The sequence below is a fragment of the Pelodiscus sinensis genome, chromosome 33 (assembly GCF_049634645.1).
Source record: "Pelodiscus sinensis isolate JC-2024 chromosome 33, ASM4963464v1, whole genome shotgun sequence".
NCBI lineage: Eukaryota > Metazoa > Chordata > Testudines > Trionychidae > Pelodiscus > Pelodiscus sinensis.
In genome coordinates, this window is record NC_134743.1 from 2,776,523 (window position 1) to 2,800,661 (window position 24,139).

The 24,139-nt window shown below is 59.0% G+C and overlaps 1 protein-coding gene across 1 annotated transcript in view; it reads left to right on the top strand.

Moving 5' to 3' along the window:
* Positions 1 to 925: 925 nt before the first annotated feature.
* LOC102449031 (scavenger receptor cysteine-rich domain-containing protein DMBT1-like) overlaps positions 926 to 24,139 on the top strand; it is a 91,151-nt gene continuing 67,937 nt past the window's right edge. Inside the window, exons 1-9 of the mRNA XM_075914361.1 lie at positions 926 to 1,062; positions 1,339 to 1,368; positions 2,576 to 2,884; positions 5,964 to 6,272; positions 15,902 to 16,210; positions 17,476 to 17,553; positions 18,523 to 18,552; positions 19,918 to 20,226; positions 22,452 to 22,760. Of these exons, the coding sequence (XP_075770476.1) occupies positions 978 to 1,062; positions 1,339 to 1,368; positions 2,576 to 2,884; positions 5,964 to 6,272; positions 15,902 to 16,210; positions 17,476 to 17,553; positions 18,523 to 18,552; positions 19,918 to 20,226; positions 22,452 to 22,760 (1,768 nt within the window). The 5' untranslated portion in view covers positions 926 to 977. The remainder of the gene's footprint in view (positions 1,063 to 1,338; positions 1,369 to 2,575; positions 2,885 to 5,963; positions 6,273 to 15,901; positions 16,211 to 17,475; positions 17,554 to 18,522; positions 18,553 to 19,917; positions 20,227 to 22,451; positions 22,761 to 24,139) is intronic.

Here is a 24,139-nt window from a genome sequence, read left to right on the forward strand (position 1 = left end):
GGGAGCGTGCGGGGTGGCAGGCGGGGCTGGGGGAGGGGAGCGTGCGGGGTGGCAGGCGGGGCTGGGGGAGGGGAGCGTGCGGGGTGGCAGGCGGGGATGGGGGAGGGGAGCGTGCGGGGTGGCCGGTGGGGATGGGGGAGGGGAGCGTGTGGGGTGGCAGGCGGGGCTGGGGGAGGGGAGCGTGCGGGGTGGCAGGCGGGGCTGGGGGAGGGGAGCGTGCGGGGTGGCAGGCGGGGCTGGGGGAGGGGAGCGTGCGGGGTGGCAGGCGGGGCTGGGGGAGGGGAGCGTGCGGGGTGGCAGGCGGGGCTGGGGGAGGGGAGCGTGCGGGGTGGCAGGCGGGGCTGGGGGAGGGGAGCGTGCGGGGTGGCAGGCGGGGATGGAGGAGGGGAGCGTGCGGGGTGGCAGGCGGGGATGGGGGAGGGGAGCGTGCGGGGTGGCAGGCGGGGCTGGGGGAGGGGAGCGTGCGGGGTGGCAGGCGGGGCTGGGGGAGGGGAGCGTGTGGGGTGGCAGACAGGGCCATACAATTTGTTGCCTCAGCCCCCTACTGTAAATCACCAGACCCCTGCCACTCCTTTCAGAGGGCCGGGCACCAGCAGATCCTACTCCTCTTCCACAGCTGGGGTGAGAACCCAGGAGTCCTGGCTCGCAGCAACTACCCTGCCCTGTCTCCTATAACCACCGAGCCCCACTCCTCTCCCAGAGCCGGGGCTAATGGGATCCCGGGACAGCCCCAACTGCACCAGGACAGAGCCCCCACTGAGATCCCAGCCCCCTCCCTGCGGCGCAGGGTCACTGGCAGGAAACGCTCTAGGCCGCAGAGCTGTGCCCTGCCCCGGGATGTGCTGAGCCAGCGCAAGGCGCGGGGAAGTGCCCTTGAGACCAGCCCGTGGGCCGGCCCCTCCCTCCGGCTCCTCCCTCGCTGGCCGGCAGAGCCCTGCACAGGCCGTAAAAGGGGCTGCCCTGAGTGGGAGGGTGAGATGCTCTTGGCACTGGATCGTGGCACGAAGGAACCACTCGCTCGGGCAGCCATGGACCTGCGGCTGGGCCTCTGGCTCTGCTTTGGTGAGGGCCCCTTGGGGGTGTCAGGCCCCAGCCAATTGTGGGAGGTGCTGGCGGGGACGGGCTGGGCCCTGATGGGGCTTCTCTGTGCACCAGGGTTAAGAGGGGGGCCAAGCAGCCTGGGGTTGCGCCGGTCTCATGGGTGCCTGCACCTGTCACTGCTGTGACTGGCCCCAACCGCTCTGGACTTTGCTCCGCCTGGCGCCACCTTTCTGCAGGAACCGTGTTGGGGTGCGAGGGCCCCTCTCTGCTCCTGACAGTTTCCTCTTCTCTCCCCAGCTGCCGGCGTGGGAGTCTCTGCCCCTTCAGGTACGTACGTCTGGCCCCTCGGCCCCTGCCCTTTGCCAGAGCCCAGGCCAGGATCCCACCCTGGTGTCACGGCAGGGCCTGAACAGCGGTGAGCACGACCAGCTTTGCAAAGTCAGTTACCCGAGGGCAGGTCCCAGCATGCAATGGGAGCGAGGCTCTAGGAGCTGCCCACTATGGGACTCATTTTCTCCCCGTCCAGCCGCTCTGGTTTGTCCTTGTGCTGCCAGGCCCAGCCTGCACTGGGACTTGCCAGACCCCCTGCGCTGGATCCAGGGGAGCAGACCCCCAGCTGTTTGCCCACCCCCAGCAGGGAGCCTGCCAGCTCCACCACCTGGACAGTCGATAGCCCAGTCAGCTGTGCCGACCGGAGCTGGGGGGGGGGGCATTTTGGTATAGAATAATATTAATAATAATACAAAAATAACCCTCCCTCCCAGACACCACCAAATAACTTTCCACAGGGAGCTCCTCACTCGCCAAGCTGCCCCGTGTGTTCACACACAATCTAACTCCATCTCCCCGGTCAGGGTGGCCCCTCTCCCCATGGGGCACCCCCTTGTTGTCCCACTGACCTGGGGCCCACATTGTATCCCAGCCCTGACCCAGCACTTGGCCGCATGCTGACAGCAGGGCCCATGGGACCTGTCCAGGCTGGGCAGCGCTGGGCAGTGTGGATACAAAAGAGAGCGCCGGGAAGTGCAACCAGTTCCCTGGGCAGAGGGGGAGGCAGTGAGTGGTGTATGCAAATGAGCGGGGGCAGGTAGGGACACGCTCACCTTGTTTTGCCCTCCAACTGCCAGCCCTGGCTCCACAGCAGGGGCACGGCCCTGACTGCCCAGGAGCCGTGTGCTCTGCAGGCAGGCAGCTGATCTCCAGGGGAGACCCTCCCCCTTCTCTCCCCAGTGTGTGGAGTGGAGGGAGGTTCTAGTCCCTGCTCTGTACAAGGCTCTTGGTGTGACCAGGAGTAAGTCAAGTCCTGGCTGCATGCCTCAGTTTCCCTTCTGCAAAGGAGGGGCAATGAGGCTTCAGCATGTCCTGGGGCTCAGTGACCTGCCTGTGCAGACATGGAGGTGCAGGACAAGGGCCCAGGGTCACGGGGGAAGCCCGTTCTGCCCTGTTCTGCACTCGCTGGCGATGCCTCACGCTGGGCTGGGCCTTAACCCCGCAGCCCTGAAGCAGGCGTCCCAGCAGCTGTTTCCTTTGCCAGATGTCAGGCTGGTGGGGGGCCCCCACGGCTGCGCCGGGCGAGTGGAGGTGCTTGTGGCCGGGCGCTGGGGCACCGTGTGTGACGACGGCTGGGACGAGAAGGACGTGGCCGTGGTGTGCAGGCAGCTGGGCTGCGGGCAGGCTGTGGAGTCCCTGAGTAGCAGCGTGTTCGGCCCAGGGTCCGAATCACAGCCTGTCCTGCTGACGGACGTGCAGTGCCAGGGGACGGAGGCGGCTCTGGGGACCTGCACGTACACGGATGCAGGACACCACTGTGAGCATGACGAGGACGCGGGGGTTCGCTGCCAAGGTGAGCTGACCTGAAGCGGTTATGAACAGAAAACTCCTTCCTGCAGCAGGATTAGTGACCACACACACTGCCCGCGACTGACAGCCCCCAGCAGGGCTGGGAGTCAGGACTCCTGGGGTCCATCTCCGGCTCTGGGAGGGAAGTGGGGCCGAGTGGGTTGGGGGCTGGGAGCCAGGACTCCTGGGGTCTGTCCCTGGCTCTGGGAGGGAAGTGGGGCCTAGTGGGTTGGGGGCTGGGAGCCAGGTCTCCTCGGTTCTGTTCCTGGCTCTGGGAGGTGTCACCTACATACACTAGGGCAGGGCACCCACCTTGTCCCAGTTCCTAGAGCTCAAGGAACCCCGCTCTGCTCCCAGTTCTTAGGGGCCTGTGAGAAAGGCACCTGCCCTCCGCCAGGCCCTGGGGCTCAGGGAGGAACCTGGGGGTTTGCAGGGGATTTGCACCAATGAAAGAGCCTGACAGTGGTACCTAGATCGGAACACACCCCCTAAGTGTGCAGGGCTCTCTGATGGCTCACCCTGGGGACCCGCGGCTCTGCCTCTGGCTCTGCTTTGGTGATGATGTCACTGGGTGCGTAAAGCGCCCGCCAGCCGGGTGTTTCCCTGGTGGGAGCACAGAGAGTTCACCTGTTCTCGCCCTGGGCTGAGCCCTGCCCTGCTGAGTCCCCTGCACAGGGAGTGTGGATCAGTCTGTGCTGGTAGGGCCCCGGTGGGGCTGGTCTGTGCACAAGGGTTAGGAGCAGGTGTAACATGCCAGGTGGTCGGGGCACCGCTGAGAGGGTCACATCAGGGAGAATTCTTACAGCCAGGGTTACTTACAGCCCTAGACTGGGGCCCTTCTCTATAAGGTGCCAAGCTAGCCACACACAAACCACTTCAGCTGCCAGTGTGGCCAGTAGGAAGTCACACACGCAATCCCCTTAGACACTCCAGCTTCACCCGTGCCACAGCCGGCACCGCTCCTTACACAGAGGAGGGGTTATCAGACCGATCTCACTGACTCCGAACAGGTTCTCCCAGTCCCAAGGGCCAGCCCCAGTCCCGGCTCAATTTGTACCTCAGCTCTTACCCAAAAGCGCACGCTGGGCCAGGCCTGTAGCATCTGAAATCTAAGGGTGTATTAATAAAAGGAAAGACAAGGTGGAGAATGAGATTGTTAAAGTGATCACATGACATGCGCCAATCACCAAGTCCCTGATGCAGGCCTAGCAGAGATGGAACAACCTGCCAGTGTAACCGTCTCTGGAGTGCATGGACGGTCGGCCGGGTCGACGCTCCTGCCCAGCTCTGTCTCTGGCAAAGGTTCTTCTGGAGCGGAGAGTAAGCCCAGGATCCTTTTCTAACCTTGTCCCTGCAGAGGGAATTCCATTGTCCCCCTGGGTGCTGGGGCCTCCCAAAATGGGGCTGGTCACATGACCACTAAACTAGTTTAAGGCGATGTCTACACTGCAGGTTATTTTCGGAAGAAGGTCGCAAATGGTGAACTGCAATTTGCATACCTTTACCCGATTCTTTTTTCAGAAGAGGCTTTTCCGACATTTGGCCCATCTACACGGGTGCCAAATGTGGGGAAAACCTCCTCTTTCGGAAGATCCCTTATTCCTCATAGAATGAGGGATACAGGGCCTACAAAAAAGCGTGCCCACTTTTTCAGAAACTGATCCAAAAGGTATCCCAGAAAAACTCTATAGTGTAGACATAGCCTATGTCCTTTCTAGACAAGGAGCCAGGGAGTATCCAGGTGTGTCCTTCGCAGACCAAGGCCCAGCGTGTGCTCCTCAGGTGTCAATTGGCAACGCTTAAGAGCCTTTGTCCATGCAGCATTCACTATTCATTGGGCCACAGCCCCCCAACCAATAGGTGGATGACGCCTTCTGCTGTCTCCCAGTCAGAGAACGTTAAAAATATAAGTACAGAGCCCGTATCCGTAACTTGACCCATGAAAATCATACATGGATGTGAGCAGCGTAGACAGAATCCGCAAAGCACGAGCTTTCCTTAGACGCCTCCCATGGCCCATCTTACGCAGAATTTGGGGCAAACCCACCAGTGGGAGCATCACTGATCTGCCTGCTCACATTAAAATCCAATAACATCACCGTGGGGCAGAGCAGCTCATGGGCAGCCAGCCTGGCACCACCTTCTTGCAGGTGCTGTGAGGGGGGGAAGCTTTGGGGTGGTGCAAGGCAATGGGAACAAGGAGCTCCCTAGGGCAGTCCCAGCATGCAGTGGGAGCAAGGGGCTGCCTGGGTTCAAGCACACAAGAGGAACAAACTGGAGCGTGGCTCTAAGACTGTGGTGTCCAACCAGTCCTGAAGCAGTAGCCACTATAGCAGATGAGCTACAGTCAACCGGATACATAGTTCAAGCCAACTAGCCACACTTAACTGGCCAAATAGCTACATGTGGCTAGTGGCTGGGGCAGGGCTACTCAGCTTTGGAAGCCCTGGAGGCCGCAATGATACTCACAGCACCTGCCGAGGGCCACATCTTAAGTGTGGTTGCATGTGCATGCAAACAGCTTCTTTCACACTGACAGGTAGGAATGCAAAGATTAAGGCAAGAGTACACAGCTGTAAGTCAGTTCTGCCGATAGTAATAAAATGCAGCAGTTACCTGATTTCCACCCGTATTGCACTTGTAATGAGCAATGACAGTCCAGGGATTTAACTACTAAAACACATCTCAACAGAAGACCGTTATAGTGACCACATTTTTGTTTGGCTCCCACCCATGGGCCACAGACAAATGGGCCTGGGCCACATGCAGCCCACGAGCCGCGTGCTGAGTAGCCCTGGGCTAGGGCATTGGATACCCCAGTTCTAAGAGCTGCTGGCTATGGGGCTTCTTGCCGCGGGATCCATTCTCTTGGTGGGGGACCTCCTCTTCTTCTCCCAGCCCCAGCCGCTCTGGTTTGTCTTTGTGCTCACGGTCCCAGCCTGCACTGGGATCAGCCCGACACCCTGCGCTGGATCCAGGGGAGCAAAGGCATCAGCACCCAATCTAGCCCCGCCTCTCAAGTCAGCATCTGGGGCTCCACTGCAGCCCGGAGTAGGCGTCCCAGCTGCTGTTTGCTTTTCCAGATGTCAGGCTTGTGGGGGGCCCCCACGGCTGTGCCGGGCGAGTGGAGGTGCTTGTGGCCGGGCGCTGGGGCACCGTGTGTGACGACGGCTGGGACGAGAAGGACGTGGCCGTGGTGTGCAGGCAGCTGGGCTGTGGACAGGCCGTGGGAGCGACGAATAGCAGCGTGTTCGGCCCGGGCCCTGAGTCACAGCCTGTCCTGATGATGGACGTGCAGTGCCAGGGGACGGAGGCGGCGCTGGGGACCTGCACCTACAAGCATGCGGAGAACCTCTGTGAGCACTTCGAGGATGTGGGCGCTCGCTGCCAAGGTGAGCTGGCCTGGAGAGCCCTGGGTCAGGGGAGGGACAAGCGGACGTCTGGGGTCCCAGGGCGGGGGCTGGGCTCTGACTGAGCAGCCTTGCTGGGTGAGCGCTGCACGGTCTGGCCTGGTGGCAGGGAGGGACATGGCACGTCCTGGGGTTGGGAGAAGCAGGGCCTGGGCGCCGCTTCCTGGCAGGGTTGCCAGATGGTTTCCACAATAATACCGGACACACTTGCCATGACATCACAGTGGCACATCACATCTTATTTAGAAAACACTGGACATGGATAATTCCTCAAAACCGGACACCTGGCAACCCTACTTCCTGGCCATGGTCAGTGTCCACACGACCACGATCCCCCCACCCCCCGTGAGCAAGGACTCCTGGGCAGGGGCAGATGATCATTTTTGTGGGGCCCAGAGCAGCCCAATTTCGCGGGGCCCCCCTTTGCCATGGCGCATGCGCGGGGCTTCTTGAAGCGCGGGGCCCGGGGCGGCCGCCCCGCTCGTCCTGCCCTATATCCGCCCCTGCTCCTGGGGTCCATCGCTGGCTCGGGGAGGTGTCACCTAGACAGGCTAGGGCAGGGCACCCACCTTGGGCCAGTTCCTAGAGCTCCTGATGGTTTTGCCTCCTCCCCGCATCTGCCGGCCTGGGAGTGTCTGTCTCCCCGGCACCTGCCCTTTGGCAGAGCCCAGGCCTGGATCCCACCCACTGGCATCACAGCATGCCCTGCGCAAAAGTGGCCACCGCCGTGCTTTGGGGTGGTGGCTGCCCTAGGGCAGCTCCCAGCATGCAATGGGAGCAAGGTTGCTGCCCGTATGCCGGTTCCAGCATCCAATGGGAATGAGGCAGCTGCCTGAGCAAAGTCCCAGCATGCAATGGGAGTGAGGAGGCTGCCTGGGTTCAAGCACAGAACTAGAGCCAGCTGGAGCATGGAACTAGACGTTCCCTCCTATGGGACTCCTCGCCGTGGGGCCGCTCCCCAGAGGAGGTGACATCACCTTGTTCCTCCAGCCCCAGCTGCTCTGGTTTGTCCTTGTGCTGCTGGTCCCGTCCTGCACTGGGATCTGCCAGACACGACCCCATCCCCACTCCACCCCACCCCACCCCACCGCACCACACCCCACCCCTCCGCACCCCACCGCACCCCACCCCACCCCACATCACCCCACCCCACCGCACCGCACCCCACCGCACCACACCCCACCCCACATCACCCCACCCCACATCACCCCACCCCACCGCACCCCACTCCACCGCACCACACCGCACCCCACATCACCGCACCCCACATCACCCCACCCCACCCCACCGCACCCCACCCCACCGCACCCCACCCATAGACTCATAGACTTTAAGGTCAGAAGGGACCATTATGATCATCTAGTCTGACCCCCTGCACAGTGCAGGCCACAGAATCTCGCCCACCCCTCTTAGAATAATCCTCTCACCTATGTCTCAGATATTGAAGCCTTCCAATACTTTGAAGGCCCCAACATGCAGAGAGTCCTTCAGCTGTGATCTGTGCCCAATGCTACAGAGGAAGGCGAAAAACCTCCAGGGCCTCTGCCAATCTACCCTGGAGGAAAATTCCTTCCTGACCCCAAATATGGCGATCAGCTAAACCCTGAGCATGTGGGCAAGACTCACCAGCCAGACACCCAGAAAGTTCCCTATAGCAACTCCTATCATCCCTCCATTGACCTATTTCCAACTGGTAATGAATGGTCAATTAGTTACCAAGATCATGTTATTTCATCCAACCATCCCCTTATCATAGAATCAGAACTGGAAGAGACCTCAGAAGGTCGTCAAGTCCAGCCCTCCGCTCTAGGCAGGACCAATCCCATCTAAATCAACCCGGCCAGGGCTTTGTCAAGCCGAGACTTAAACACCTCTAGGGATGGAGACTCCACTACTTCCCTAGGGAACCCATTCCAATGCTTCACCACCCCCCTAGTGAAATAGTTTTTCCTAATATCCAACCTGGACCTCTCCCACCACAACTTGAGACCATTGCTCCTTGTTCTGCCATCTGTCACTACTGAGAACAGCCTCTCTCCATCCTCTTTGGAACCTCCCTTCAGGAAGTTGAAGGCTGCTATCAAGTCCCCCCTCACTCTTCGCTTCTGCAGACTAAACAGACCCAAGTCCCTCAGCCTCTCCTCGTAGGTCATATGCTCCAAACCCCTAATCATTTTGGTTGCCCTCCGCTGGACCCTCTCCAATGCATCCGCATCCTTTTTGTAGTGGGGGGCCCAGAACTGGACACAGTACTCCAGATGTGGCCTCACCAAAGCCGAATAAAGGGGAATAATGACATCTCTGGATCTGCTGGCAATGCTCCTCTTAATGCATCCTAATATGCCATTAGCCTTCTTGGCTACAAGGGCACACTGTTGACTCATATCTAGCTTCTCATCCACTGTAACCCCCAGGTCCTTTTCTGCAGAACTACTACTTAACTGGTTGGTCCCCAGCCTGTAACTATGCTTGGGATTCTTCCGTCCCAAGTGCAGGACTCTACACTTGTCTTTGTTGAATCTCATGAGATTTCTAGTGGCCCAATCCTCCAATTTGTCTAAGTCACTCTGGACCCTATCTCTGCCCTTAAGCGTATCTACCTCTCCCCCTAGCTTAGTGTCATCTGCAAACTTGCTGAGGGTTCAATCTATCCCCTCATCCAGGTCATTAATAAAGATATTGAACAAAACCGGTCCTAGAACCAAACCTTGGGGCACTCCGCTAGAAACCGACCGCCATCCTGACATCGAACCGTTGATCACTACCCGCTGGGCCCGGCCTTCTAGCCATCTTTCTATCCATCTTACCGTCCATTTATCCAATCCGCATTCCCTTAACTTGCTGGCAAGAATATTGTGGGAGACCGTATCAAAAGCCTTGCTAAAGTCAAGGTATATAACATCCACTGACTTTCCCATGTCCACTGAGCCAGTTACCTCATCATAGAAGCTGATCAGATTGGTCAAGCACGACTTGCCCTTTGTGAATCCATGCTGACTATTCCTGATCACTTTCCTCTCATTCAAGTGTGTCAAAATGGATTCCTTTATGATCCCTTCCATGATTTTTCCAGGAACCGAGGTAAGACTGACCGGCCTATAGTTCCCTGGATCGTCCTTCTTCCCTTTTTTGAAGATGGGCACTACATTTGCCTTTTTCCAATCATCCGGGATTTCGCCCGATCTCCACGACTTTTCAAAGATAATGGCCAAAGGCTCCTCAATGACATTTGCCAACTCCTTCAGTACCCTTGGGTGCATTAAGTCTGGACCCATGGATTTGTGTACGTTTAGTTTTTCTAAATGGTTCCTAACATGTTCTTTACCCAACAAGGGCTGTCCATCTTCTTCCCATCTTGCGTCGCTTAGCACAGAAGTCCAGGAGCCGACCTTGTCCGTGAATACAGAGGCAAAGAAAGCATTGAGTACTTCAGCTTTCCCCACATCCTCTGTCACTAGGTTACCTCCTTCATCCATTAGGGACTGCACACCCTCTCTGATCACCTTCTTCTTGTTGACATGCCTGTAGAAACCTTTCTTGTTATCCTTCACATCCTTAGCCAGTCGCAACTCCATTTGCGCTTTCGCCTTCCTGATAACCCCCCGGCATTCTCGAACTATACATTTAAGCTCCTCCCTAGTCATTTGTCCAAGTTTCCACTTTCTGTAAGCTTCCTTTTTGTGCTTAAGTACACCAAGGATTTCCCCTGTAAGCCAATCCGGTCTCCTACCAGGTTTGCCTCTCTTGCTACGTGTCGGGATGGTTTCTTTCTGTGCCTTCAATAAGGCTTCTTTAAAATACTGCCAGCTGTCCTGGACTCCTTTCCCCTTCATGTTAACATCCCAGGGGATTCTTTCCATCAGATCTCTGAGGGAGTCAAAATCTGCTTTTTTGAAGTCCAAGGTGTGTATTTTACTACTCTCCTTCCTTTGGTCAGGATCCTGAAATCTACCATCTCATGATCACTGCTTCCCAGGTTGTCACCCACCTCTATGTCCCCTATTAGTTCCTCCCTGTTTGTGAGGAGAAGGTCAAGCTGTGCACGGCCCCTGGTCGGATCCTTCAGCACTTGTACCAAGAAGTTATCCCCAACATTCTCCAAAAACTTCCTGGATTGCCTGTGTACTGCCGTATTGGTTTCCCAACAGATGTCAGGGTGATTAAAGTCCCCCATGAGAACCAGGGCCTGCGATCTGGAAGCTTCGCTCAGTTGTTCGAAGAAAGCCTCATCTACCTCATCCACCTGGTTCGGTGGCCTGTAGCAGACACCAACCACAACATCACTGCTGTTTGCTCCTTTAAACCTGACCCATAGACTTTCAACAAGTTTTTCTCCATCTTTATACTGGAGTTCAGAGCAATCATAGTGCTCTCTTACATATAGTGCAACTCCTCCTCCTTTTCTCCCCTGCCTATTCTTCCTGAACAATCTATACCCTTCCATGACAGCGCTCCAGTCATGCGAGTCATCCCACCAAGTCTCTGTTATCCCAATTAAATCATATTTCTTGGCCTGGGCCAGGGCCTCCAGTTCTTCCTGCTTGTTGCCCAGGCTTCTCGCATTAGTGTACAAACACTTCAGGTAACCAGTTGATCGTCCTATCTTCTCCATTCGAAACAGAGGTCCTCCTTTCTCGCTCCTTGCTCTATGCATTTCTTCCCGGTATCTGACTTTCCCACTCCCCTCAGGGTTTTGGTCACCGTCCCCCGACGAACCTAGTTTAAAGCCCTCCTCACTAGGTTCGCAAGCCTGCCCGCGAAGATGCTCCTTCCTCTCTTCGTTAGGTGGATCCCATCTCTTCCTAACAATCCTTCCGCCCGGAACAGAGTCCCATGGTCGAAGAAACCAAAGCCCTCTCTGCGACACCACCTGCGCAACCACACATTGACTTCCTCAATTCGACGATCCCTGTCCAGTCCTTTCCCTTCAACAGGGAGGATGGACGAGAACACCACTTGCGCTCCAAAGTCTTGGATCCTTCTTCCCAGTGCTACATAATCCGCAGCAACCCGCTCAAGGTCATTCTTGGCCGTATCATTCGTTCCTACATGGAGAAGCAGGAAGGGGTAGCGATCTGAAGGTTTGATCAGCTTGCTAAGCCTCTCAGTGACATCCCGAATGCGAGCTCCCAGTAAGCAGCACACCTCTCGAGATTCCAGGTCCGGACGGCAGAGGGATGGCTCAGTCCCTCTTAGGAGGGAGTCCCCGACCACCACCACCCGTCGTTTCCTTTTGGAGGTGGTGGCCGTGGAACCCCCATCCCTAGGACTACGCATCCCATGCCTTTCAGTAGATGGTGCTCCCTTCTGGTTTCTACCTTGTGAGGTCCCTTCCAGAGCATTCAGCACTGCAGAGCCTGTGGAGAGAGCTTGAAAGCGATTGCTTACCTCTATAGCATCGGGGGAATCCCGTGCTGGCCTTTTTCCCCTTCTAGAAGTTACATGCTGCCAGTTCTCCTCTTGGTCGCGTACTGCCCTCACTGGCTCCTCTGCCTGCCGTGCTTGAAGGATCAATTGCTGCCTTCTATCGAGGAAGTCTTCATCCTCTCTGATCAAGCGTAAGGTCGACACTTGGGCCTCCAGTCCTCTAATTTTTTCTTCCAAAATCTCGACCAGCTTGCACTTGGTGCAGATGAAATCCGTTCTTTCTTCCGGGAGGAAGACAAACATGGCACACGCCGTGCAGGTAACAACAGCAGCAGACGCATCATCAACCATCGCTGCTGTCCTGGAGAAGGGATTTAAAAAGAAAGACAAGAGAACCTCCCGCCCTTCCCTCTCCCCTTCCCAACTCCCTCTCAAAACTCCCTGTTAGCAATCACCTGTTCGCAAGCTCCTTGGTCGCTTGCCCACTGTCTTATAAAGCCCCTCCCCCTACCAAGGCTCAGCCAATCAGCAGAGGCTTCTACAATTCAAACTTTAATTAGAAGCCAACAGTTTCCACCTGCCAATCACAGCCCCTACCAATCACAGCACAAACTCACCCCACTCCACCCCACCCCACCCCACTCCACCGCACCCCACCCCACCCCACTTCACCGCACCCCACCCCACCACACTGCACCATATGAAGAAGCCCCCTGCTCTCCAAGCCCCCTGTGTGTTAAAGGAGAATCTAGCCCCATCTCTCAGGTCAGGGTGGCCCCTCTCCCCATGGGATGCCCTCTTGTTGTCACACTGACCCAGGCTCCCATTGTATCCCTGCACACGGGTCACATGCTGTGATCATGGTGTTCAGAGTGTGGGAGTCACCGGGCCCGGCACCCCCATCTGCAGCCAGACGTGACTCAGCCGGCAGGTAGGACAGAAGGGCTATTGGTTGACGGGGACACAGTGTAGCCCAGACTGGTTGTTACCAGGAGCATTCAGTACAATCCATCTGGGGCAGAGGGGGGCCCAGAGCCAGGGCCCCTGCCTGGCCCCCCTAGCCAGGTAGACTCCCCTCTCCCTAAGCCAGCCGGAAACTCTCACACCCCCAGCAACTGGTCACAGCCCTCTAGGCAGCCCCTCTTCTTTCTTTGTCCTGCTCCCCAGGCAGAGTGCCCCCTGACTGAACCGGGGGCCGGTAGGGGCAGGTGCAACTAGCACTGGAGTGAGTCAGGGTCTCTCCCCTCCAACTACCAGCACTGACCCCACAACAGGGGCACGACCGTGACTGCTCAGGAGCCGTGTGCTCTGCCAGCAGGCAGCCGATCTCCAGGGCAGACCCCCCCATCTCTCCCCAGTGACGCGGGGAGAGCTGGGTTTTCAATGCACACACTGCTGAGTGGAAACGGGGGTGAGACACATTGGGAAGAGCTGGTGGCTGCACGGTCTGCCCTGGGGGCAGGGAGGGACATGGCACGTCCTGGGTTTGGGAGAAGCAGGGCCTGGGTGCCGCTTTCTGGACACGGTCAGCATCCACACAAACTCTCCGTGACTGACACCCCCCAGCAGGGCCGGGAGCCAGGTCTCCTGGGGTCCATCGCTGGCTCGGGGAGGTGTCACCTTGTGCCCGTTCCTAGAGCTTTAGTTGCCCCAACCTCTTCCCAGTTCCTAGGGGCCTGTGGGAAAGGCACCTGCCCGCACCCAGACCTGGGGCTCAGGGAGGAATCTGGGGGCTCACGTGGCCTTTTTGCTAGTGAAAGAGCCTGACACAGTCGTACCCGGATCCTCTGCGTATTAACAGTCACCCAAGCAGCACAGGGGAAGTGTGCAGGGCTCCCTGACAGCTTTCCCCGGGGAGCCATGGACTCCAGTTCTGCCTCTGCCTCTGCTTTGGTGAGGGTGACACTGGCTACGTAAGGTACCTGCCAGCTGGCTGCATCCCTGGTGGGGGCACACAGAGCTCGCCAGTTCTCCCTTGGGGCTGTGGCTGAACCCTGCCCCATGCCCTCGCACAGGGAGCAGGGCTCAGTCTGAGCTGCAGAGCCAGGCCCTGATGGGGCTGCCCGGTGCACCAGGGTTAGGAGCGGGGTGGAGCAGCCGATGGGCAGCCGGCCTGGGGCTGCCGCAGTGTTCTGGGTCGCAGCACCTGTCACTGCCATGTCTGGCCCCAACTGCTCTGGACTCTGCCCCGCCTGGCCCCACCTTCCCGCTGGAGCCGTGGGGCCCACTAGTGATGATTTCGCCTCTTTGCCCCAACCACCGGCCTGGGAGTGTCTGTCTCCCCAACACCTGCCCTTTGGAGGCGAGGATCCCACCCACTGGCATCACAGCATGGCCTGTGCAGAGGTGGCTATAGCAGAGCTTTGGAGAGGTGGCTGCCCTAGGGCAGATCCCAGCATGCAATGGGAGCGAGGCGGCTGCCCGGGTTCAAGCGCAGAACCAGAGCAAAGTGGAGTGTGGCTCTAGGATTTGATAGCAGCCTTCAACTTCCTGAAGGGAGGTTCCAGAGAGGATGGAGAGAGGCTGTTCTCAGTAGTGACAGATGGAACAACAAGGAGCAATGGTCTCAAGTTGTGGTGGGAGAGGTCCAGGTTGGATATTAGGAAAAACTATTTCACTAGGGGAATGTCTACACTAGCCCCCTAGTTCAAACTACCCGTTACACCTCCTTGCAGCAGGAATAACAGGTAATTTGATTTAGGGCTTTAATTCTAAGTACCGGGTCCCTGCTGCATGTAGACGCGGGCAATTTGTCCGGACTTGTAAATTTCAAAAAATGGCAACCGTCCGGGAAGATGCAAATCAAGCGCAGGATATTTAAATCCCGGGGCACATGCTGTGATCATGGTGTCCGGAGCGTGGGAGTCACTGGGCCCGGCACCCCCCATCCGCAGCCAGACGTGACTCAGCCGGCAGGTAGAACAGAAGGGTTATCGGTTGACGGGGACACAGCGTAGCCCAGCCTGGTTGTTACCAGGAGCATTCAGTACAATCCATCTGGGGCAGAGGGGGGCCCAGAGGCAGGGCCCCTGCTCGGCCCCCCTAGCCAGGTAGACTCCCCTCTCCCTAAGCCAGCCGGAAACTCTCACACCCCCAGCAACTGGTCACAGCCCTCTAGGCAGCCCCTCTTCTTCCTTTGTCCTGCTCCCCAGGCAGAGTGCCCCCTGACTGAACCCCTCATCTAGCTCAGGGGTCAGGCTGGCCTGGGCCATTCCCTCTGCGCCTCCCTCAGGAGTCCTCCCCCAGAGACCCCATCCTCCGCTAGGCACTGCGCGCACACACACTGTCACTACAGAACAGCACAGGACAGTAACAATCACACACAGCACCACAAAGCAACCAGTGAAAGCACAACCGGAGTGACACTGTGGCTACAGAAATGGTCACAGTCCCCGCTGCGTCACACGCCCATGGACACTCTCCAGGCTGGCAGCTCTGGGCAATGCGGATGCAAATGACAGAGCCGGGGAGTGTAACCAGTTCCCCCACGGAGGGGCAGTCAGTGGTGTATGCCAATGAGCGGGGGCCGGTAGGGACAGGTGCAGCTGGCACTGGAGTGAGTCAGGGTGTCTCCCCTCTAACTACAAGCGCTGGCCCCACAACAGGGGCACGACTGTGACTGCTCAGGAGCTGTGTGCTCTGCTGATAGGCGGCCGATCTCCAGGGCAGACCTCCCATCTCTCCCCAGGGATGCGGGGAGTGCTGGGTGTTCAATGCACACACTGCTGAGTGGAAATGGAGGCGAGTGGCACTGGGAAGAGCTGGTGGGGAAGGGACAGACGCAGATCCAGGAGTCTAGTTCGGACCCATCCTCGTCTTGATCCCCATTCCCCGTGAGCCAGTGACCAAGCTTCTGTCCTTGTCTCTAGGAGGGGAGTAGGGACTGGTGTTTAAAGGCAAAGGTGGCTAGAAGCTGGGGTGGGCAGGGATCTGTCCCTGGCTCTGCATAGAGAGTGGGGTCTAGTGGTTAGAGTGGAGGGACGTTATATTCCTTGCTCTATTCAAAGTTTACTGTGTGATTAGGAGTAAGCCAAGTCCTGTCTCTGTGCCTCAGTTTCCTTCTGCACAGCAGGAGCTCTGATTCTGTGCCCCTCTGTGGGGCTCAGTGACCGGTAGGTGCTGGAGGCAAATGCAGGCGAGGGGCCCAGGGTCATGGGGGAAGCCCGTTCTGCCCTGTTTTGCATTCGCTGGCGATGCCTTGCATTGGGCTGGGCAAGCATCCCAGCAGCTGTTTGCTTTTCCAGAAGTCAGGCTTGTGGGGGGCCCCCACGGCTGTGCCGGGCGAGTGGAGGTGCTTGTGGCCGGGCGCTGGGGCACCGTGTGTGACGACGGCTGGGACGAGAAGGACGTGGCCGTGGTGTGCAGGCAGCTGGGCTGCGGACAGGCCGTGGGAGCGACGAATAGCAGCGTGTTCGGCCCGGGCCCTGAGTCACAGCCTGTCCTGCTGATGGACGTGCAGTGCCAGGGGACGGAGGCGGCGCTGGGGACCTGCACCTACAAGCATGCGGAGAACCTCTGTGAGCACTTCGAGGACGTGGGCGCTCGCTGCCAAGGTGAGCTGGCCTGGAGAGCCCTGGGTCAGGGGAGGGACAAGCGGACGCCTGGAGTTCCAGGGCGGGGGCTGGACTCTCACTGAGCAGCCTTGCTGGGTGAGCGCTGCACGGTCTGCCCTGGCAGCAGGGAGGAACCCGGCAGGTCCTGGGGCTGGAACAAGTGGGGCCTGGGTGCCGCTTCCTGGACACGGTCAGCATCCACACAAACCCTCCACGACTGACACCCCCCCGCAGGGCCGGGATCCAGGGTCGCCAGGTGTCCGGTTTTGAACCGGACAGTCCGGGATTTGAGCTTTCTGTCTGGGAAACAAATTGAGAAAACACCGGACATAGAAATGTCTGCTGTTTTCTAATTAAGTATGTTTTATTATTATCATGAGTATCAGTACGTAGTTGCGTATTGCCTGGCTAGTAGACACGCTCATGGTGCGTGAGCATGTCTACCAGCCAGGCAGTACGCAACTACTCAGAAGAGAGCGGGGGAGAGGCAGGGCCGGGATGGATTCCCCGGGGCCAGATTTGCCCATGTGCCCCACAGGGATCATGCACGGGACGGGCAGCACCCTGGGATCTGCATGCGCCCGGGCCAGCCCTGCTCCCCACTGGCCGGTTCTCTCTCCTACTGCTCCCTCTCTGGCCAGCCCCACTTCCCCCAACTCCCTCCCATCCTGCCCCACTCCCCTTCCAACTGAGATCAAGAGTGTCCAGTATTTTTTTAAACCATCTGGTAACCCTACTGGGAGCCAGGACTCTCTGGTCCATGCCCGCTCTGGGAGGTGTCACCTAGAAAGGCTAGGGCAGGGCACCCACCTTGTGCCAGTTCCCAGACCTGTTCCCAGTCCCTAGGGGCCTGTGGGAAAGGCACCTGCTCACACCGTGGCCCTGGGGATCAGGGCGGAATCTGGGGGCTTGCAGGGCCTTTTTGCCAGTGCAGAGCCTGACTCAGTCATACCCGGATCCCCTGTGTACTAGCAGCCACCCGAAGAGACTGCAGACACTCAGTGCACAGCGCTCCCGGCTGCTTCCCACAGGGCAGGTGAAATTTCCTGCCAGCTGGCCAGGATCGGGCCATGTGGGGTCCTGGCTTCCTGCCAGGTGTGGGTGCAGGGTGTGAGGTCTGAGCTTGGGGGTGTGTCTCAGAGTTAGATCCCTAAGGAACTTCCTTTTGGACCCCAGTTTCCCTGGCGATGGCTGGGTCCTGGCGGGGTCCCCTTCGCTAGTCACCGGAAAGCAAAGGACCGTAACACGGTATTTTCCGGTCCTAGACAGGGACGTGCTGAGGCAGAAGCGGCTGCGTAGGACTCCACACAATGCAGGGCCTCCCGCCCTGGACCGGACAGCAGGTAAGAGGGAGGCAGGGGCTGGCCAGAGCCGAACGCCACGCATGCTGTGTGGGGGGAGGGGAGAGGGTACTTGCACCTCCCCTGCGGGGGACTCAGCTCTCTGCCACCCTGTGTCAGGCGGGGGCTTGTCTCGGTGTCTCTGCCACCCAGGCTGTGAGCCCAGGCTGCTTAGTCCAGACAGTCTGGGCCCCCGGCCCAGGGTGCAGGAGGCAGGCCAGGTACTGCGCAGGGTTCGGACTTTGGCTTGTCCTCGCTGGCTGTGGCTGGACTCCACTCCCGCCCCTCTGGGCTCCCCAACCGCTCCAGCCTCCCGCTCTGCCACCCCAGGCCCAGCACCACAGCCTGGCCCACCCTGTCCAGAGCAGAGTCCCTCCTTGGGCCCAGCCTGCTGGCTCTGGGGCCAGAAGGAGCTAAACCTCCCCGTGGGGGAGGCAGGGACTGACATCTGCAGGGTCACTGGCAGGCAGCGCTCTAGACCGCAGAGCTGTGCCCTGCCCCGGGACGTGTGCTGAGCCAGCGCGAGGTGCCGGGAAGTGCCCTTGTGACCAGCCCTCGGGCCGGCTCCTCCCTCGCTGGCCAGCTGAGCCCTGAGCAGGCCATAAAAGGGGCTGCCCTGGTGGGAGGGTGAGAGGCTCTTGGCACCGGATCGTGGCAGGAAGGAGCAGTTCAACGGGGCAGCCATGGACCTTCTGGGCCTCTGGCTCTGCTTCGGTGAGGGCCAACTAGGGGCGGTACCAATGGGGTCCTCTGTGCACCAGGGTTCGGAGCGGGGTGGGGCAGCTGATGGGCTGCTGGCCTGGGACACCCCTAGTCTCCTGGGTCCCAGCACTTGTCACTGCCGAGTCTGGCCCCAACTGCTCTGGAATCTGCCCCTTCCAGTGCCACCTTCCCGCAGGTGCTGTGGGGCTGGGAAGCTTTGGGGTGTGAGGGCCCCTCTCTGCTCCTGACGGTTTCCTCTTCTCTCCCCAGCTGCCGGCGTGGGAGTCTCTGCCCTCTCAGGTACGTACGTCTGGCCCCTCGGCCCCTGCCCTTTGCCAGAGCCCAGGCCAGGATCCCACCCTGGTGTCATGGCAGGACGTGAGTATGGCTCTGCCATGACCCGCTTTTCAGAGTCAGCTGCCCTAGGGCAGGTCCCAGCAGGCAGTGGGAGCGAGGCGGCTGCCTGGGTTCAAGCACATAACGAGAGCAAAGTGGAGCCTGGCTCTAGGAGCGCCCTGCGGGGGGACTCCTCGCCGTGGGGCCGTTCCCCTGGGAAGGTGACATCAGCTTGTTCCTCCAGCCCCAGCCGCTCTGGTTTGTCCCTGTGCTGTCAGCCCAGCCTGCACTGGGACCTGCCAGACCCCGTGCGCTGGATCCAGGGAAGAGACCCCCAGCTGTTTGCCCACCCCCAGCAACACGGAGGGGCGCCAGCTTTCCACTTGCACAAACACCCTCGCTCCCTCTCCTCCCTTCCTGCCCAGTCCTTGCCCTGCCCCTCTCTGATGCCCCATCCATGGTATCCCGGACCCTCGCTCTGTCTCTAGCTCTTCCCACCCTCCCTCATGTGGCCTCCGCTGCAGCACAGAGAGCGGAGAGGACGGAGAGAGGGAAATGAGGAGGCTTCATTTGCTACCCTGGCTTCAGCAGAATTTCCCAGCTCCTATTGGCCGGACACTGGGGCAGTGCAGGGAGCTTTCCCCTCCCTGTGCAGATTCACAGCAAGGAGCAGCCTGCTCTGTGAAGTGGCTGCAGCTGCTCTGCAGTAAGAGTGCTGGCGAGGGGGCCGTGGCTGGATCAGGCACCGTGGCGGCCGGATCTGGCCCCCGAGCCGCCTCTTGCCCAACCTGGGTTAAAGTGAGTGTGTGGGGGGAGGGGTGGTTTCTATTCCCTGTTTGCACAAGACTCACAGGCTGCGTCTAGACTGGCATGATTTTCCGCAAATGCTTTTAATGGAAAAGTTTTCCGTTAAAAGCATTTGCGGAAAAGAGCATCTAGATTGGCACGGACACTTTTCCGCAAAAGCACTTTTTGCAGGGAAGCGTCTGTGCTAATCTAGACGCGCTTTTGCGCAAAAAAGCCCCAATCGCCATTTTTGCGATTGGGGCTTTTTTGCGCAAAACAAATCTGAGCTGTCTACACTGGCCCTTTTGCGCAAAACTTTTGCAGCTGCTTTTGCGGAAAAACTCGCCAGTCTAGACACAGCCACTGTGTGACCAGGAGGAGTAAGCTAAGTCCTGTCTCTGTGCCTCGGTTTCCCTTCTGTAAAGCAGGGGCACTGGTTATGACCCATTTCCAGGGGCGCAGTTACCGGCTACTGGCCCTGCTGCCTCTGGGCCTTTCCCCCCAGCCCGGAGCGGGCATCCCAGCAGCTGTTTGCTTTGCCAGATGTGAGGCTGGTGGGGGGCCCCCACAGCTGCGCCGGGCGAGTGGAGGTGCTTGTGGACGGGCGCTGGGGCACCGTGTGTGACGACGACTGGGACGAGAAGGACGTGGCCGTGGTGTGCAGGCAGCTGGGCTGTGGGCAGGCCATGGAAGCCCTGAGTAGCGGCGTGTTCGGCCCAGGGTCCGAGTCACAGCCTATCCTGCTGACGGACGTGCAGTGCCAGGGGACGGAGGCGGCTCTGGGGAACTGCACATATGAGGATCCAGGGATCGACTGTAACCACAACGAGGATGCGGGGGCTCGTTGCCAGGGTGAGCCTCTATGCAGGGGAGGGTTTCTGTGGTTCCAGATTGGGGGCTGAGTTCCGACTCACTGGCCTTGCTGGATGAGTGCTGCCCGGTCGGCCCTTGTGGCAGGGAGGGACCCGGCAGGTCCTGGGCTTGGGACAAGCAGGGCCTGGGCGCCGCTTTCTGGACATGGTCAGTGTCCACACAACCCCCCGTGACTGACACCCCCCAGCAGGGCTGGGAGCCAGGGCTCCTGGGTCTGTTCTTGGCTCTGGGTGGGTGTCACTACACAGATGAGGGCACCCACCTTGCACCAGGTGCTAGGACTCAAGGCAGTTCATTTAAAAAAGTCCCAATCAATTCCTAGAGCCCGGTGGGAAAGGCACCTGCTCTTACCCATTCCCAGGGCTCAGGGAGGACTTGGGGGGGTTGCGAGGCTTTTTTGCCACTGACACAGTGACAGCTGGATCCGCAGTGTGTTAATAGTCAACAAAGCAGCACACAGACACGCACACACACAAACACATGCGCGCACGATGTGTACTGGGCCCCCTGCAATGGTGCCTCTGCCTCTGCCTTGGTGCGGGTGCCTCAGTGTGTGTCAGGCACCCACCTTGTATCCTCCTGGGGGCGCTCACAGAACTCGCCTGTTCTGCCTCCTCCCCAGGCTGTGCTGAGCCCAGCCCTGCCGCGTGCCCCTGTACAAGGCGAGAGGCTCAGTCTGTGCTGGTGGGATAGTGCCCTGATGGGGCTGTTCTGTGCACCAAGGTTGGGGGGGGGGGGCAGAGCAGCCGATGGGCCACTGGCCTGGGACTGCCCCGGTCTCCTAGGTTCCAGCCCCTGTCACTGCCGTGTCTGGCCCCAAGTGCTCTGAATTCTGCCCCACCTGGTGCCACCTTCCCGCAGGTGCCGTGGGGCTGGGAAGCTTTGGGGTGAGAGGGCCCCTCTCTGCTTCGACGGTTTCCCCTTCTCTCCTCAGCTGCCAGTGTGCGAGTCTCTGCCCCCTCAAATATGTATCTCAGGGTGGGAGCGTGGCACCTGCCCTTTGCCAGAGCCCAGGCCAGGATCCCACCCTGGCGACACCGCAGGGCCTGAGCAGATGTGACCACGACCAGCAAGCAGTGGTGTCCCAGGGCAGGTCCCAGCATGGAATGGGAGCGAGGCGGCTGCCTGGGTTCAAGCACAGAACCAGAGCAAAGTGGAGCGTGGCTCTAGGAGCACCCTGCGGGGGGACTCCGTGCCGTGGGGCCGTTCCCCTGGGAAGGTGACATCAGCTTGTTCCTCCAGCCCCAGCCGCTCTGGTTTGTCCTTGTGCTGCCGGTTCCATCCTGTGCTGGGAGCTGCCAGACCCCCTGTGCTGGATCCAGGGGAGCAGCCTCGCAGCTGTTTGCCCACCCCCAGCAACACTGAGGGGCGCCAGCTTCCATTTGCACACACACCCTCGCTCCCGTTTGGGCCTTCCCGCCCGAGTCCTGGCCCCGCCTCTTTCTGATGCTCCCCCCCCAGTGTCCCAGCCCTTCCCTCTCTCTCACTCTCCCCTCCCTCCCTCATGTGGCTCTGCTCCAGCATTGGGAGGGCGTGGGGGGGAGAGGGAGGAGGCTTCATTTGCTCCCCTGCCTTCAGCAGACTTTCCCAGCTCCTATTGGCCGGACACTGGGGCAGCGCAGGGAGCTTTCCCCTCCCTGCTCAGATTCACAGCAAGGAGCAGCCTGCATAGGGTTGCCAGGTGTCTGGTTTTGAACCAGACAGTCCAGTATTGGAGCTTTCTGTTCGGGAAACAAATTGAGAAAATAGAAATGAGACAATAGAAATGTCGGGTATTTTCTAAATGGGATGTAATGCAGATTGGGATGTCATGTCAAATGTGTCCGGTATGTTTCTTGAAACCGACTGGCAACCCTAAGCCTGCTCTTCGAAGTGGCTGCAGCTGCTCTGCAGTAAGAGTGCTGGCGAGGTGGCCGTGGGCTGGATCAGGCACCGTGGCGGCTGGATCTGGTCCGCAAGCCTCCTCTTGCCCACCCTGGGTTAGAGTGAGAGTGTGTGGGGGGAGGGAGTGGTTTCTATTCCCTGTGTGTACAAGGCTCCCTGTGTGACTGGGTTAAGCTGAGCCCTGTCTCTGTGCCTCTGTAAAGCAGGGGCACTGGTTATGACCCATTTCCAGGGGCACAGTTATCGGCCTCTGGCCCTGCAGCCTCTGGGCTCTTCCCACAGCCCGGAGTAGGCATCCCAACAGCTGTTTGCTTTGCCAGATGTCAGGCTGGTGGGTGGCGCCCACAGCTGCGCCGGGCGAGTGGAGGTGCTTGTGGACGGGCGCTGGGGCACCGTGTGTGACGACGGCTGGGACGAGAAGGACGTGGCCGTGGTGTGCAGGCAGCTGGGCTGTGGACAGGCTGTGGGAGCGACGAATAGCAGAGTGATCGGTCCAGGCCCCAAGTCACAGCCTGTCCTGCTGATGGACGTGCAGTGCCAGGGGACGGAGGCGGCGCTGAGGAACTGCACCTACAAGGATCCTGGGGGCAACTGTGATCACAGGGAGGACGCGGAGGCTCACTGCCAAGGTGAGCTGGCCTGGAGATCCCTGGACAGCCCTGGCTCAGGGGAGAGATGGGAGGATTTCTGGGGTTCCAGGTTCGGGGCTGAGTTCCGACTCAATGGCCTTGCTGGGTGAACGCTGCACGGTCGGCCCTTGTGGCAGGGAGGGACCTGGGGCTGTTTGGGGCATGGAGAGCACTGGAGTGTCAGAGGAGTTTGCTTGTGAGTCTTCTGGCTGGCCAGGCAGGCAGCTGAAGCGTTCTGGGGGACTGGTTTGTGGCCTATTTGGGAAGGTCTCCAGTCTGGGGGCTGTAAGGAGCCCCGAATTTGAGCAATTTGCCTTGAGCGGACGCCCTCAGCTGTGCCCAGACCTAGCTCGGTCTGTCACGGTGGCGTAGTCGGCAGGATACTGTGACAGACTGGGCCGGGTCTGGGCACAGCTGAGGTCGTCCGCGCAGGGCGAATTGCTCAAATTCAGGGCTCCTCACAGCCCCCGGACTGGAGACCTTCCCAAACAGGCCACTAACCAGTCCTCCAGTCCACTTCAGCTGCCTGCCTGGCCAGCCAGAAGCCTCACAAGCAAAACCCCTCTGACACTCCAGTGCTCTCCGTGCCCCAAACATCCCTGGGCCTGCCCACAGGTGAGGGGTCTTAGAACCCAATCCCACCTACCCCGAACAAGTTCTGTCCAGTTCCAAGAAACCAGCCACAGATCCCTGGTCAATTTACCCTCCGGATCTTACCCACAACTCACGCTGGGCCAATGCATTAGAATCTAACATCTAAAGGTTTATCACTAAAAGAAAGAAAAGCGCGAGAGTAAGGTCATACATTACATGCTTCAAATCTCCCAGTTCTCAATGCAGGCTTGCAGCAGAGATGCGATAACTGCTGGTTTAAAAGTCTTTGGTGTACATCCTACATCAGGATGGGTCCACACTTCTTTGCAGCTCCTTGATCCCTGCACTCTTGCCTCTGGAATGAAAAGCTAAGCTGAGCACCAAGATGGAGTGGGCCACATGGCATATTTATATCCCTCCCCCCCTCCCCCCCGCTCCCCGGCTTCTTCCAAGCTGGGGACAGTCACATGGTCAGTGTCCAGGTGTGTCTTTGGCCTTCAGAGGTCTGTTGTTCCATGGAGACTTGCTCATTAGCATGTCCATAGGCTGAGCATTCTTCGTCTATTGCTCAGCCACAAACAGAAGTTTCCAATATTGACACAGAGTACATAGCTATAATGTCACACCCAGACATTATACAGGTACATGAAGAGCATATATAGAATCAGAAGGAAGTAAGCTTTCATTTGACACCTCACATGAACCCCTTTGTACCACTTTTGGGGCAACCCCCCCCATGGGTGCAGCAGTGATCTGGCTGCTTCCCTAAAATGCAGTAACATGAC